The sequence below is a fragment of the Simochromis diagramma genome, unplaced genomic scaffold, assembly GCF_900408965.1.
Source record: "Simochromis diagramma unplaced genomic scaffold, fSimDia1.1 OVJJ01000486.1, whole genome shotgun sequence".
Taxonomy (NCBI): domain Eukaryota; kingdom Metazoa; phylum Chordata; class Actinopteri; order Cichliformes; family Cichlidae; genus Simochromis; species Simochromis diagramma.
The window spans coordinates 4,237,450-4,254,355 of NW_024387047.1; the positions used below are offsets into that span (position 1 = coordinate 4,237,450).

At 40.3% G+C, this 16,906-nt stretch overlaps 1 protein-coding gene across 4 annotated transcripts in view; it reads left to right on the top strand.

Annotated features, from left to right (window-relative positions):
• The window catches only part of LOC120741655 (regulator of microtubule dynamics protein 2), a 38,940-nt gene that overhangs the window by 3,959 nt on the left and 18,075 nt on the right, over positions 1-16,906 (top strand). For all 4 annotated transcript variants that reach the window (XM_040044631.1, XM_040044633.1, XM_040044632.1 and 1 more), the window contains exons 3-4: positions 14,706-14,883; positions 14,973-15,075. In XM_040044631.1, coding sequence (XP_039900565.1) covers positions 14,706-14,883; positions 14,973-15,075 — 281 coding nt within the window. The remainder of the gene's footprint in view (positions 1-14,705; positions 14,884-14,972; positions 15,076-16,906) is intronic.

The following is a 16,906-nucleotide window of genomic DNA, read 5'->3' on the forward strand; positions in this document are numbered from 1 at the left end:
ACTTAAACTGAAAATATCAGATTAACAGGATTCACACACAAAATTATGCCCAACCTAAACAAATGCTACTTTTTACTTACAATTCCATCCCATTACACCAGCCTCACTAGCTACAGCAGTTTTGAATTTTAAGTGATGAAGAAGCTGCTAGATTGAATAAATAGATACATCTACAGCACATGAGGTGCACATAAAATATGTGCACCTCATGTGCTGTTAAGGAACACACACTGCATGTGGCCAATCTGCCAATATCACAGTACTAATGCTGGTACGCTGATACAGGAAGTGCAGTGGCTCAATAATAATGACATATTTGTAAAGTAAGACTATAGTGTCCTTCACTTTTCTTTCTTTGTGAATTATAGAATAGGGATTAAGTGAGTAACACTTAGCTTGTCTCCATAAGTCAGTTACAGACTTCTCTATTGCAGTTTCTGGCTTGGTTTCATAATTGTTACACCCTTAACAAATGTTAACATTATCACAGAAGCGAATCTGTGGTGTAAGAAAAGCATGTGCTGCAATTAAAGTTAAACAAAAGATAATGCACACTTGTGGTCTGTTTTAAGATGTGGGAATGAAAAGGCACTTAAGAAGAATTCTAATCTCACTTTTATTTCATGTTCTGTGAAGGGAAAAGTATATGGTTTTCTGTGGTTTCCTGGGAGCCAAACAGCTAGTTAGATTAAAGTGATGTGAAGTGAGTCACTGAGCAAAAAGGGAACCTGTGATCTGGCTAAAGCAAAAGCCCAAAATGAAACAGAAAGCACATGCAAAAAAAATCAAGAGTTCCAATTTAATACAACAACACAAAACACTTTGATAAAGATGAAGGGGAAGATGGGACTGATTAGGGTTTAGAACCAGATGTGGAAACTGTGACTTACCTGTAGTGATTTGCACTGTTTGCCTGTAACACAACCATTGTGGTGACTATAATGAGCTCTTAACACATAGATGAGACAGAGGAAGGGCCAACGGGAAAACACCTGGAGCATTAGAATTATGCTAAATAATAAAATGACATTAAAAGAGGAGCCAAAAAATTAGAAAAACTCAACAAAAACATAAGAATTCAAAACTCAACATCACTAGAATAATAGGAATTAAGATAGCAATAAAAACTAAAGGAATTCAGCAGAACGAAATTGAATAAGATCTCCAAAACCTCAGAACAGTGATGTTCTGAGTACATCTTCTTTCAGTTCTAATGTTTTATGTATCAATACATAAAAAAACCATCTGGTCTTTAGCCATTAATGTCATTAATGTGTCATTTAACAAAAACTAAGGCAACCTATAGAACCAGTGTGTGAAATCATATAGGTATCCAGAGGAGTTATCTGCTGCTAATCACATGTACTTGATTATCTGAGCATCAGCAACTGTAAATATGCTGAACGCTGATGTTTTATCAGTTTGCAGGTCTGGAGGCTTCAGGTGTGTTAGTTGCTGAGGAGGACAGATATCAGCTGTTTGTTCAGTCTGGGAAGGGTTATATTAGAGCTGGGCGATATATCGAGTTTTTTAAAAATATCGATATATTTTCATACGAGATATAAGATGTGACAATATCGTTTATATCGATATAGTCTATGTTACGTTATAATTATACTTGTGGAGCCGCAGGTTTGCCTCTCTTTCGTCCACTTTTGTCTCTACGCAACGTTACTCGGCCTCGCCTCTCCTTCACTGAACACAACTCCCCCTCCCCCATAGCTTCACCTGCAGGCAATGACAAGATGAAAGCGGAAAATCTCCGTTAGCGAGTTACCGTGCGTGGGGCTGGACGGCGTCAACGTGTTAGCGAGCTAACCGCGCTAACGACATGCAGCCCGGAGGGGATGCACGGCCTAAAATCCTTTCATTTTCTCAAAAATCGACAGTGCGCCTTATGTATGAATTCTGGTTGTGCTTACTGACCGCGAACCGATTTTATGTGGTACACAGCGCTCAGCAATCTGTCAAAAAATGTTTTAATATGACTTTGCTAAGCTGGCTGATGTCGTTAGCGCGGTGGTGCTAACGACGTGGTGCAGCTGTGAAATCTGTCTCTTTGTTATTATGCTCAGCGTCTATTAGTTTACATTTTGACTGCACAATTGTGAGCTTTCTGTTATGCACAAAAACAACATTGTTTTCTTTTATTTATGGACCATGATTATTTAATAAATGCTGATAATTTATTTTTGAGTAATTTCTTCATGTACATCTACGCTGTATGTAAATAAAAGTGCCCGTGTGACATCTGGGACACAGTGTGACTAAGAACTCTCTTTTTGTTCTTAACTTATGGCTTTAAAAAAAAAATATCGAGATATATATCTTATATCGCCATCCAGCTAAAAAATATCGAGATATGAATTTTGGGTCATATCGCCCAGCCCTAGGTTATATAGTTGTTTCCAAACAATTTGGAGTTCATCATTCATACAATGAGAAGGACTGAATAACAAGTGAATAACCTTCAAGACGAATATCAATATTCCCAGGAGTGGACATCCCAGAAAATTCACCACAAGGTCAGGCTCTGCAGTGCTCAAAGAATCTCAGACATAACTCCTCAGTTAGAATGTTAAATATTAGCCATGCCAGCGGACAATGATCCCAAGCAAAGTAGCAAATCTGCAACAGAGTGACTGAAAAAACAGTCCAGTCAAAGTCCAGATTTCAATCTGAGTAAAATGCTGTGCATAAGTGAATGCCCACAAACCTCCCTGACCTGAAGCAAGAGTGGGCTTTTATATCTTCATAAAGTATAGAGTATGAATAAGTTTTTATATGGACACAAAGAATCTGTGACATTGTTCCACTGTTTGTCCAGCACACTTCACTCAGTTACACCCCATGAGCCTGTAGAATATAACAGTTGAGTAAAAGGTTTGAAAATATCTGCCTCACTTTATGGTTGAAGAGCAATAAATGTAATTATATTATAATCAGTTTTATGCTAATTATCTATATCCATACAATCATCAGGCTGTAGTCATTTCTTACTGAAAGTAGTTCTAATCACAAAGAAGCAAACAGAAAAATAAACTGCAGATAAATATCTTAACAGGTGGTGAGTGGTAAATTAGTTTCGGGTTAGTTTACACGTTAACAGCCGTATTTGTTGATCATTATCTGCTTTTAGGAGACTTTTGGCCCACCTACTTTACCAGTTAAACCCGCTTGCTGTTTTTTTGCACTAAATTATATATGTGACAGTATGTAGAAATGCCTCAGGTGCTGCAGATAACAGCAGACCAATCAAACACCGCATGCCCAGTCATCCACCTCCACCCCCTGCCAAGATGTCTTGAACTCATGCCAGCCATAGATAACATAAACAACAGGTGTGTCTATTGTGAATGGACAACCAGCTAAAATCTCATCTTATCAAAACATTATCAGCAGTTAAATAAGGACGATTAATCCGGGGCCTTAATATTTTCACCGGTTAGGAGCACTTAAGTTTTTGTTGGACCCAACAGAGACAATCTGAACATGCAAACTCTCAAACTTGTATAAACTGTGAGCACCAAACCAGAAAGAGGATATTTTAGCATGCTTTATCCAGCCACTTAACCTGGATTAACCCCCTGCTTTATTTATGGAGGAAGTGGAGCATGTCAAGTGCCAAAGAGACATCACAACACTGGGTGCAGCTCTATTCACATCCTAGCCGCGCTCTTTTTAGGTGTGCAGTGAGCCTTGGATCAGAGGTGCATGACTCCTCCCCATCTCTGTTACCATCCTCCCAGTGATTATCGTACTGCCTTGGAGCAGATTTTTTAAAAAACAACTTAAAGTAGGCCAACTGAACATCCAGCGTGCTCTGAGTGTTTAATTAGTGGTGTGCTTGTTGCTTGTGCCAGTAGCGCATGAATTACTTTAGTTGGATCTTATTTAGAAGACACCAGGAGCCCTCTTTCATGATGTATAAACTTTTCAGGTCGCTACCACTGCCCTCCTGATTGGCTAAAGAAACAGTTGGGAGGTGTCAGACTGCCCTCTAGCAAATGTGTTCACAGGTTTTGAGTGACAGCCATCGGCCGCATCAAATGCTCCTAATTACAGTTGGGGTTATTATGCTTTAAAAGACATCACATCACGCACACACCTCCTATAATTAAAGAGCCTTTCCTGCCGCTCTGTTATTTGTAAGAGCAGAGGGTGTGGGGGTTAGCTGGGAACAGTGGAGTGAAGAAATTCCAGCCCCTTAGGGAGTGAGCGGCGTCCCCCTCCTAGTTAAGATTTCTAATCCTCACATCCATTTTCAAAAGCCTCTTCGTGTCTTTTCAGCCGTCTCGAAGCACAATATCTCCACAAATTATCCCCGTAAAACCCACACTCTAAGCATTAAGTAGAAGATATTATGAGTTTGCTGAAATCCAAATCCTTAAGATTAGCAAGATTAGTGCATTTTTTTTCACATAAACATTTCAGGTTAACATTTTACCTCTCTTCCAGAAAAAGCGGGTAAAAAAGAAAAACTATCTTAATCTTTATGATTTACTAACAGCACAGAGGAGAAAGAAGCAGGTTTCCAACAGAGGGCATCGTGCAAGTGTAAACAGGACCTTCAACCAATCCGAAAGCAAGCTCTGCTGCAAAACATGATATGTGCACATCGTGACCAGGCAAAGGCACTTTTTTCTACCTTTCTGGAGGTCATTCCTTCAAGTGTAATACTTTTCTGTTTGCATAATTGCAAAGATTATTTTTATGAATCAACTTTGTCCTCTGTTTACAAAGAGACTTCAAGTGTGACCAGTGTTGGCAGTACAGCCTGCCTCCAACCTGAGTGCAATAATGTGTTTTACTCAAACAAGAGAACAATTAGTGTGACATAATGGCAGAGTTACAGAGCGGCGTAGTGTTGATCAAAAGCGGGTACAGGGTCAAAAGTTCCAGCTGTTTACTCCATTCACTGCTCATGTGTCACGGCGACTTCCTCAAAGCTACCTTTCTGCAGGTAAGCAGACCCATCAATCACACTGTCTTTGTGCCAAGCTGTCAGAGGCCTCATTTAAAGGTGTCTTGTAGGAACTTGTAAATCCTCGAACAGTTCCCACTGAGTTTATTCACATCACGTCGCTGTAGCTCAAGGACATTACCACTTCTTTTTTTCCTTTTCCAAAAAAACAAGCATTTATGACATCGGATAGTTGTTGATTTAAGCAGATTTAAGCAGGAGTTTTGTTTAGCGGCGGGCAAGCCTGATCAACACACAGAAATGTTTAGAAAAAAAAAAAAAGAAGTTCATTGTCTGCTTTGTGATTAAAAGATTTAGTCTAACTTCCCTGTGACGTCATGCAGGTGTTGCTTCGCAGCTGTCCATATCCACTACATTCACGTCTATGTCCTCAGATTATTCTTCAATGAAAGGCTATTAGCCAAACAAACACATCTGTTAACTCGAGGAAAATAGTTTATACTATGCACCCATTTCAGTTGTCTGATGCGTTCCTCGTCAAATTGGCTGGTCTCTGACCTATATGTGTTAAGTTTGACCACCCACGTCTCCCTTTTAGGTTGCTTCTTTATAGACCCGATCTTATAAACGTGATGCAAAAAAGACATTTTTTTTCCATTAGCATTTTAATCTGTTAAACAGTTTCAGTCAAACATTGTTTAATCAAGTTTTCGCTGTACAGTATTTAATCCGTATTTATATTAGAGATGGCACGATACCACTTTTTTATGTCCGATACCGATATCATGAATTTGGATATCTGCCGATAGCAATATAAATCCGATATAGGGTATATATATATTCATAGTTCAGCAACACTGATCAATCTAATAAACTTAAACCTACACCATCCTCCCTATTGTGGTATTTTAAAGAGTACTTAGTGGAAATATTAAACAACCTAACTAACAGGGTTGCCAGCAAAAAAAAAAAAGAAGAAAGAAATAGGGACCCCCCCCCCCCCCCCCCCCATAATGCTTAATTGACGTAATCAACTTGAATTTAAAGCACGTGTTTAAAAAAAAAATGCACAGAAGTCTATAATTTTTCTACAGTAATTAAATAGATTCAACATCTTTCTTCAACAGAATTGCAAAGGAAAAAGTACAGTAGCTTTCTAGGTTATAAATTTGACTTAATAGTTACTATATACAATAATGGATTTCTATACATTTTACATCAGATGAAAACTTTGGTTGTAAGATTCAGATAATTATTTATTAAAAGCTAGACATGAGAATTAGAAAGAAAAGTATGTTTTTGTGCCCCCCTTTCCCTGTTAATCCCCTACCTGGCCCCCTGGCAAAACTTTGCTAGATCCTGGTGTAGAAAGTAATCTTAAATAAATTCTAACAACAGCTTATCAAGCTTAAACGTGCTGCTGTTGTTCAGCCTGGTTTCCTCTTTCTGCCGCAAAGTGGGTGAAAAACAAACAAGAGAGACGGGGGTCGCGACAGAAAAGCCGATCAGCTGATCGTTGATCAGTTTCAATTTGAAGTAGCAACAGGAGAGGGAGGGAGAGAGAGGCAGTCGCTCCATATATCGTTTGTTAAGCTTAACGTGGGAATGCTTTACGAACATTCAGAGATGAACTTACACACTTGCTTTACTTCTCTGGGATAGCTTTCTCCAAAATGAAATTCTGGTTTGGAAGCACGTAGTGAGGCTCCAAATGCTCAACCAGACCGCCAACAGGTCTCGCACGCCACTCTATCACGAGACGCACACCGCTCCGACGTGCTAAGGTCATGACCCGGGTTACGCTGTGTCGCTAGTTTTGTGAGGTGCTTTTGTGATATTTAATGGATCGGATTACATTTTTTATTTCTCTCCGATATCCGATCCAGTAATTTAGGTCATTATCGGACCGATATGTAATATTGGATTGGTCCATCTCTAATTTATATTCAGATGATGTGGTATAGAGAGTAAAGGTTGATGCTCACTCATCTTAATGAGATCGGTTATTTTGCAGGTGGCCATTAGCACCAACACTTTTGACCAACAATTGCTCCTCCAGATGTATAGAACTCTTGCTAGTTGGCCCATTCACCTTTCAGGAGTTTCTAGAATATAATGAATTTTACTGTCGTCATGAAAAAATAAATTTATAAAGTAAAAAAAAATCGAAATAATTAATAAATTCCATTTAGGTTCTGTTACTAATATAATGAGGTCTTTATAATCAGTCCTAAACAGATGGCCTGTTCTGCTTTTAGTGTAATGTCACTTTTTGTGTTGCTTTTACTGTTTCCACAGCAGAGCTAAGACAAACTTCCTTTCAGCTTTCTCTTCCAAACTTTGCAGGACAGCTGTTAGTAGCTGGTAGCTAGCATTAACTCTCTTGCTATTCGGTGGCATCATTTGGGGGGGGGGGGGATTACAAATAGTCAATTTATCAGCAAGTTGATTATATTGGCTGTTATTAGCTACTTGATAAACTATTGGTGTCAGAATTTACAACGGATAAAAAATGACAGAAACACCCTTCAACTATGTAAAGAGTGTTACATTGCATAGTTTGCCCAATAGAGGGCAGTAATGTTATCGGCATTAAAAATCCTGTATTAATCATGCGCTAGTGTCAAATGATTTATGTTGCTTTGTTGTTTTCTCCTTTAGAGTGAAGTGTTTGCTAATAATTGTTGTGTCATATAATTAGAACCTCTGAGTTTGCTCCACGACGCTCCTGGTAGTCGGTAATTTTGTATGTTGAAACCCTTGAAAAGCCACAGTGGGTGTTTTGTCTATTTTCCTGTTCATCGGTATAGTAGTATTGGAAAAATTCTCGTCAAGCTTGAAAAACTGGAATACCGATACTCTTCCAGTTTGCTTCCCAGTACTAATTTTAGTCTGCTTCAGCATTAATAATGCAGAGAGAGGTTGATCAGGACAGTGATTTAGCTATTACAACTAATCAGGTGCACAGAGTCTGTGGGTCAGTCATCATTTCAATTCAACAATTATGTATATAATCATAGTGTGAATATATCTAAAACTACCAAATCTAGTCATTCACTGACTTCTAGTTCGCTCTGTGGGCTTTATGGGCCTACATGTCTTTCACTGGAAAGCTCTTTGAGCTGTGTTCTTTACTCTTTGCTGTTCTTATTTGTTTTGCTACAAGAACAAAGCAACATTTGGTATTCTCAAGAAATGTGCTGCTGCCACCCTGCTGTCAAATCCTCTGTCACTAGAGTTATGATCCTTCCTAGCTGATTAAAAACCTTTTCCAGCTAATGGAAGCAATCCATCACAACACATCAAACTCAGGAAGTTGTGTAATAAAACACACAAAAAGAGTAACCTGTCGGATAAATTGCTTATTCTATACTCGGTTTCTTATTTACTGTGTATTGCCAAACACTCTGCTGTAATTTATTTTATCTTAAATATCTTTGTGACCTTCTAACAGGTTTATTGGTCACATTGATGACTCTCATACACGTGTTTCTTTCCTGTTTACTTTTGGCGACATTGCAGCTAAATGCCAAATGTGCAGCTGTGTACATCCCCACTTTCAAAACTTGTTTATTCATCTGCTATTTCAGGAACAACATTTTATCATATCCTAATAGAAGTGCTATTTATGGATACACAGTAGAGATAAAAATAACATGGCTGGAATGAATGGCTCTATTCTTTATTAATGTGCAGTGTCATCTTGTGACTGTGAGAAATGAATGATGTGTTGTTTATCACCCACATCTTTTTCCAGCACAACGCAGGGGATCATGTTGAGAAAGTCAGTGACGCTGTCAGCTGGCTTGTAGGTCGGTAGGGAAAGTGAAAGGTGACATCAGCGTTTTTAGGGGGAGGGTTGGAGAATAAATAACTGGATTCGCTCCAGTCAGTCAGGCATTGTTTCACAGCAGGCTTTCATTGGACCTGTCACCAGACTCTGAATAAGCTGAGCTGCATGCTCTTAGGCCCGGTGATGTTGGGATGGTAACTGGGGTTTTGTTTTGAAGGCGGTAACCGTGGAAACTGCCATTAGTAAGCTCTATTAAGAGGTTCCTTCTTTGCCCCCTTAGGCTCTGCACACTGAATGATCTCCCCTAGGGAGCGCACAGCCTGTTTGAAAATGAAAGTAAAGCTTCAGGAACCATTAACGTTGCAGTGGGGAGTTACAGTGTTGTTCACAGCTTTGTGCATGGTGCTGATTACAAAGCAAGAAGTTCTCTTTTTACAGGATCCAGTACTGACTGGATAAAAATTAATTATGAACCCATTTTTAGGGGGTTTCTTTCAATTAGCAGCGTTTGAAACCCCATGCTGTGTTACCAAAGCTCTACTTTTTTTTTTTTATAAAAAAACAACAAGGGGAGGAGGAGGCGGAGGGGAGGAGGAGGGGTTGCTGAGCCAGTCTGTTTAGGGTAAAATCATGTAGCAAGTTTATTCTTGGAGCAATTCAGCAGGCAAAACAAACCAAGAATAAACTTGTTACATGATTTTTGGCAATTATATTTAGCAATTCCTTTTTAATTTAATTTTTTTATATTGAGCTTGTGTTCACACTACTAATAAACACCTGTTGGATAAACCTCTAGAGCCATGCAGCACTTGCTTTTTCCCTGTATATTGTTATTATTTTCTTTAGGTGTTTCCATACAACAGTAATCTCCATGAATTTAAGCTTGTAAAGCTATTTGTTATAAATTCCTCTTTGTAACACTTCACTTGGACTTGGGCTGGACTCTTAATCTGAATGAGCTGAATGATGTAATCGTAAAGTGAAGACATGATTCGCTTTTCTCATTGTCACGCTATATGGGGGTGGCTGTAGCTCAGATGTAGAGCATCTACTACTTAGAACGTCGGTGGTTTGATCCCTGGCTGCTCCAGTCTGCATGCTAAATATCCAAGATACTTACCCCAAGTTAGTTTCGGATGTATCCGTATGAATGTGTGTGAATTTTAATTAGAAAGGAAAAAATGCATGTATGAATGGTTGTGAATGGTGAATGGGTGCTCAGGTGTATTAGAAAATCACTATAGAAGAACCAGTGCATTTACCATTTATCATTCTGTGTGATGCTGTGCAAAATCTAATACATAATTATCCATGTTTGCTACATTATCTGGTAGTTATCTGTTAAATGCTTTGACCAAATGGTCAATTTTCAGGGTCATACCGAGGTGTCAAAGATTATGATCGAAGTCAGTCATTGTTTTTCACTAATCTGCACCATGATTATAGTCACAGAAGGTCTCTCTCCCTTTCTCTCTCTCTTTTGTAATACTGTTGTCTTTGTTTGTGAGGTCCTTTCCACACACCCTAACCCAAACTTAATTTGCATGCAAGTAACAGGAGGTTTTCTGTATATTATGTGCGTGGCTGATGTTGAAAAAGTAGGGGCAATATTTAGATTTGTTCTTTCAGAGCTGTGCGCTGCTAGTAACACCGCCAACATAATAATGGTTCCTGTACAAACATATGTACATTACATAAACACACAGTAAGACAAATAGATCCTTAGCTTCTTTTTCTTTCAACTCAAGTGATTCATGAGCCGTGGAATGGCGTGACAGGAATGCGTTGATCACTCAGTACGCCACTGCCTGTCTCTCCACCCGAGAGGGAGTGAGCGAGGGAAAAAGGGCTGTTGAATGAATTAAAAAGACAAAAGGATGAATGAATGAGAGAATGAATGACTAGTGCAGTGAGGCTAAAGATAAATGCAAGGCTTTTTTTTTTTGGTGAAAGTTAGTGCAGCTTGCTGTGTTGCAGCTAGACCAAAAAAAAAAAGTAAGAACACAAAAGCACCCACATTCAAATTTTTTTAAGCTGAAATGTATTGGCCAATAAATGATTTGAGCTTCGCCTGCAGGTATTAGGGTTTACTTTGGGGTTTAGTGCGCAGAGGGAGATTGTAGCAAGGCTTTGGCAGACTATCTCAAAATGATGGTATAAAAACAAACGGAGATTAAAATATGTATGAGGCAAAGTCTGGTTTCTTTTGCAGTTACAGAGTTTCTCTGTTTCCTGCTAAGCTGCTGAATGTGACAAGCCAATGAATCGGTTATTTAAACTCCTGACTAATGCTAAAAAAATAAAAATCAATCCTGTAGTTAAAAATTTGGACTTTGGAGCAATAAGATTTACCCTTGCTGAAAACACTCTTGCAACCTTGTTTTAAACTGTGCTAATGTTTCTAATGACCCAAGTTTTAATACATATATCTGATTTTATTTTTATTATTATGTATTTATTTAGATATTTGGATATTTGTTATGTGCAACACATGAAAAGCCAGATTCACTAAATGGGGAAAAATATGCTCCGTTCTAAAAACAATCAGTTTATTTCAATATCATGTCTTATTTCAAAAAATAAGACATGCTTTTTTTCTCAGGAATAAATATCAGCACATTTAGCAATAAACTAAATAGAGAGCAATTCACATTTAACAGAAATTCACATTCAGTTATTAATTTTGTGCTAAGGAACCGTCCTCTTTTATAGGACTATAACCAGATGCATCCAGCTGGCAGCCAGCTGAGTTGACGCCCTTCAGGTTGTGTTCATTTAGACTGACAACATGTTGGCAATCTGTCTGCATTTATAAATTATACAGCAATTATTTGTAAACTTTCATCAATCTCTCTTGAGATTTATTTCAGTCAGTTCAAGTCAGGCTGTGACTATTTGACTGAATGACTGTTATTTAAATGTATTTAATAAAATATCAACATTTGGTGTCCCTGTATAGATACTGCTGTATAGTTGTGTTTTTTTCATTTTCTCCTCCACCCGTAGACTGTTCTGATGTAGAGGTCTTTCACTGTTGCAAAAACTCACGTTACAAGTGCATGCATTTCGCTCACAAATGATAAAAAGTAAGGCAGAGGGGGCATCTGAAGTTAAATGGTAAATGGCCTGTATAGCACATTACTTAGTCCCTATGGACCCCAAAGCGCTTTACACTACATTCAGTCATCCACCCATTCACACACACATTCACACACTGGTGATGGCAAGCTGCATTGTAGCCACAGCTGCCCTGGGGCGCACTGGCAGAGGCCGGATACTGGCGCCATCGGGCCCTCTGACCACCACCAGTAGGCAATGGGTGAAGTGTCTTGCCCAAGGACACAACGACCAAGACTGTCGGAGCCGGGGCTCGAACCGGCAACCTTCCGATTACAAGACGAACTGCCAACTCTTGAGCCATGATCGCTCCTAAAGACATCTCGAGGGAAAGAAACCCTGCTCATAGATTCCAGACATTATGGCAAATGATTAATCTTTATGCAATCCAGTTCTCAAATTTATAACAGTGGTAAAAGTGATAGTCCATCCATCCACTTTCTTTCTCTTATCTGGGCCCAGACCTCCCTCTCTATGGCCACTTCCTCCAGCTTGTCCAGGGTAACACCAAGGTGTTCGCAGAGGCCTGCTGGGAGATATAATTTCTCCAACATGTACTGGGTCTGCCCTGTGGCTTCCTCTTGGTGGGACCCCAAGATACTTAAACTCTACTGTATGTATTATTGTAGGGTAAACCTTACAATATAAAGCGCCTTGAGGCGACTGTTGTTGTGATTTGGCGCTATATAAAGAAAATTGAATTGGAAAAACTCCTTCACTTGGGGCAGTAACTTGTCCCTGACCTGGAGTAGGCACTCCACCCTTTTCCAGCTGAGGACCATGGCCTCCGACTTGGAGATGCTGATTCTCATTCCTGCCAACCAAGATAGCCCTACAACATCCAGAGCTTTCAAGAACTCAGGGTAAACTTCATCCCCTGGGGTGGATGCCTCCAAGGAGTTGTTTAACTGGCTCAGTGCCCACCATCTGGTTCAAAGGTTACCACCAAGACAGACACCAACCACCTTGTGGCTGCAGCTCAGTGGAGAAACTTCAGCAATTAAGGTATTAAACATGGTCTATTCGGACTCAATGTCCCCATTCTCCCTCAGAATGCTGTCAATGGTGGTAAGAGTTGAAGGTAACCCTCACTATACATTTAGGCACCTGTCTTCACCCAAGTGTCCAGAACATACGGCCTTAGATCTGATGATACGATTACAAAATCAGTCACCGACCTGTGGCCTTAAGTGTCCTTATTTCAAAATCGTGTTCGTTGTGGACAAACTTTTGCACAGAAGTCCAGAAACAGAACCCTGCTCGGGTTCGAGCTGGGGATCAGTCCACCAGGGTTTGCACCCGCCCAGCACACACTGCACCGGACTCCTACAGCGCCTCCTGCGGGTGGCGGGCCTACTGCAGGGTGGGCCCATGTCCCTCATTTCGGGATGTGCCTGCCTGGTATGTCTTAGACTAAGACCCATCCCCAGGCACTTGCCCTTGGGCACCTTCCCCACCTGTCTCGAGGGCAGGGCCCGAGTAACCCTATCCCGGGCAGGGTGAGATGTTCTCTAGATCTTTCACTCATTGGGGTTTTTGAATCACTCTTTGTCTGGTCCCTCATCCAGGAGCAATTTGCCATGGGAGAGCCTACCACGGGGAAAAAGCCCCCCGACAACATAGCCTCTGGGATCCCTGGGAATATAATATTTCTCGGTAGCTGGTCACCTTTCCTACAGTGTAAACTATCATGCACTTAACTGTTTGTATAAAAATATTGATAGGGGTTAAAAAGCATTTTCATTGAAGTAAAATTGATTGAAAAGTGGGAAAAACTCCCATAATTTCAGTGTATAAGTCGATTTGTGCACTTGACTTTTACTGTAGTGGCACTTTATCGTCAACAGTTGCTTTCTTGGCTAAGGAAAATCTCTGCAGTTCAAATGCCCTCATATTACTCCTGTAATCACTGCACTCAGGGTTGTGTGTGTGCGCGCGCGTGTGTGCGCGCGCGTGTGTGCGCGCGCGTGTGTGTGCGCGCGCGTGTGTGCGCGCGCGTGTGTGTGCGTGCGCGCGCGCGCGTGTGTGTGTGCGTGTGCGTGTGTGCGTGCGCGCGTGTGTGTGTGTTATGGGGTGGAGCTGGCAAGCAGCCCTGCGGCACAAGGCACCTGTTGGGTCCACAGGGTTTATGTCTGAGGCCCGCTCCGACACATCCCTTCAGAACCATGGCTCACAGCCCAAAACATTCTCTTAACCACCAATGACGCACATGCAGCCACTGCCAACACTTAATAGAAGCCTTTCATATTTTTTACCTTTGTCTGTCTTTCATTTTCACCTGCCTTTTTAATATGGGTATTTTTTTTCTGCCATTGCTACTTAAGTGTTAGCTTAGGGAGTCAGTGTGCGTGTGCAGCCATTGAAAGGGCACCATAAAACTTCTAACACAGGCATTGCGTGCCTCACAGTGCTAAACAAGTCTCCTTGTGTTTGTGAAAAAGCCTTCAGGTAACTAAAGTTAGACTTTAGGAATTCCTTAAGAGCTAGTATTTTTAAACAATTAACAGACCAACTTATATAAACAAACCTGGTGCCTTTTTTTTTTTTTTTGTGCATAAACAGGCAGTGAATAGGGCTTCTTTATAATCAGCATGTGGCACAGAGTGGCTTGTAAAAATTCTCATGATGACAGGATTTTGATTGATCTGAAAAGCTCCTCAGCTGGGGTGAGTTCACCTCACATGTAGGGCGGTTTATTAATTCTTCTTGAGGTCAGCGTATGCACTTTGCTGATAGCAGGATGGAGACGGTGTGGTCCGCATGTACGCGTTCAGCACAGCTTTCTAATCCACATCAGTAACGTTTAATTGCACATGCTGACAGCAAAATGAAGCTGCACCTCATTCTTTTGCCATTTGTTTGTACTTACAGGTACATGACTGCGCTGACAGACTCAGAGGAGGATGAGCTAAGTGATGCAGAAGAGAGGGATCAAGAGCATCCTGTGGACAAGTTGTCTCTCCTCATTGAGCAGATTGACAGTTTGCATCAGGGCTGTGAGTCTGACAAACGGGAAAGTCTTAATATCCTTTTGGAACAAAGAGAAGAGGTGCATATACATTTCATTAATTCGTGTTTGTCTCCATAATAAATACAAAACAGTGTGATGGAGTTGTGTACTTTCATGTACTTCTCTAGTTTGGACAAAACTCGACATTTCTTTGGCGGCTAACCCGAGCTTACTGTGACGTCCATGACATCAGCTTGACTCTGGAGGAGAAGAAGACCTACGCAGAGACTGGTAATTTACTAAAACTTGTTTCATGCCTCGTTTGACTAGCATTCTACGCTGGATATGAGATGTTATCTTATAATAAATCCGACTGTTACACTGGCCAACCCTCAAAAGTCAGTGTCTCATCTGGAATACCCAAATCCAAATGTGGTTTTAAGCAATGTCAGGGAATTGGCAGGAGTGCTTGGCAAGCTTGGACCAAACATAGCCCTGGATTGTTATTTATCTGTCATACTAGCTTGGATGCAACACGTTCATGTATCTTCAGTATAATAGCATATTGCTTAAGTTAATTACGCAACACTTCTAGAAAAATTCAGTTCTTTAAACAGCACTGAGTCACAACAATATTCCTCTCGAGGCACTCTATATTGTAATGTAAAATAGATGTAATCTATTGATCCAGCCATCCCCTACAAATAGCAACAATCAGGACAGAAAACTTATTTTCACAGTTTTGGGAACTTCTGCCATGACCAGTGCAAAGATCCTTGTATAGTGTTATATTCTAGTCATTTACTCTAATTTCTGTTCAAGGTAAACCCCCAAACATCGGTGTCTAGTACCTCATCTTTTTAATTACAACAAGTCTAGGTACTAATTATAATAAACTCAATGGCTGCTTTTAGGTACATCTGTACAGATGCCCATTAACATGGATATCTAATCAGGTAATCAGTAACTTAGTGCATTTAGTAATGTAGACATGATCAAGACAACCTGTTGAAGTTTAAACTCAGCATCAGAATGAGTACTGAAGGTGATTTTGAATGTGGTGTAGTCGTTGTTGTAGCACAGGCTGGTCGGAGTATTTCAGAAACTGCTGATCTACTGGGATTGTTCCACACAGCCATCTTTAGGTCTGAAAACAGAGAATGGTCAGGCTACAGTTCACAGAGGCTCACCAGAACTACACAGTAGAAGATTGACAAAATGATTGGCTGTGTCAGAATTTGGTGTCAGCAGCATTAAAATCTTGGATCCATCCTGCCTTGTATCAAAGGTTCAGGCAGTTGGCGGTGGTGTGATGCAACAACCTATCTGAGTATTGTTGTTGGCCGTGTCCATCCCATCATGACCAAAGTGCATCTTCTGATGGCTGCTTTCAGCAGGATAACGTGTCATCTCAGTGATGTTAGTGGTTTCTCTAATGTGGCAGAGTTCACTGACTTCAAAATACCCTCCACTGTAACCAGAGCTCAGTCCATTAGAGCGGCTGTGGGATTTCCTGGAACAGCAGATTCACGTCATCGTGTATGATAGTGCTGTGTCACTGTGGACTAAAATGTGAGGAATGTTTCTAGCATCTTGTTGAATCTGTGCCACAAAGCAACAATACTAGCAAGGTGTAATCCATGAGGTGGCAGGTGAGTGTAGGCTCAGTGGAGCTAATGGTACTGTACACTTAAATGAAACAAAGACAGTTTTTCAATTGACGATTGGACTGTTCCAGATGAAAACTGACATTTGTGTATTTTTATCTATAAATTAAAAAAATGTAACAACAAAATGTCTCCTGTGAGCTACTTTAAGTGTTAAAAAGATTAGGTGACCCTAGCAGCATTTACAATACTTGTGTCTGAAGTTAACTTCAGAAAATTGTCCTTTTATGTTGCCATCTTTGTCCTGTGTACATAGGTAATACGCTCAAAAAAGAAGATACTTTCATATTAACTTAATGATAACAAACACTTTGTTCTTTGACCTAATTTGCTTTATTCTTAATCGTTTACATTTGACCACAGTGGGTTTTATTTTTCCAAACAGAGGCTGTTTTGTTTTTTTTGTTTTTTTTGTTTGTTTTCGTTTTCATACTGGACTGACCTGTTTCTCTGTA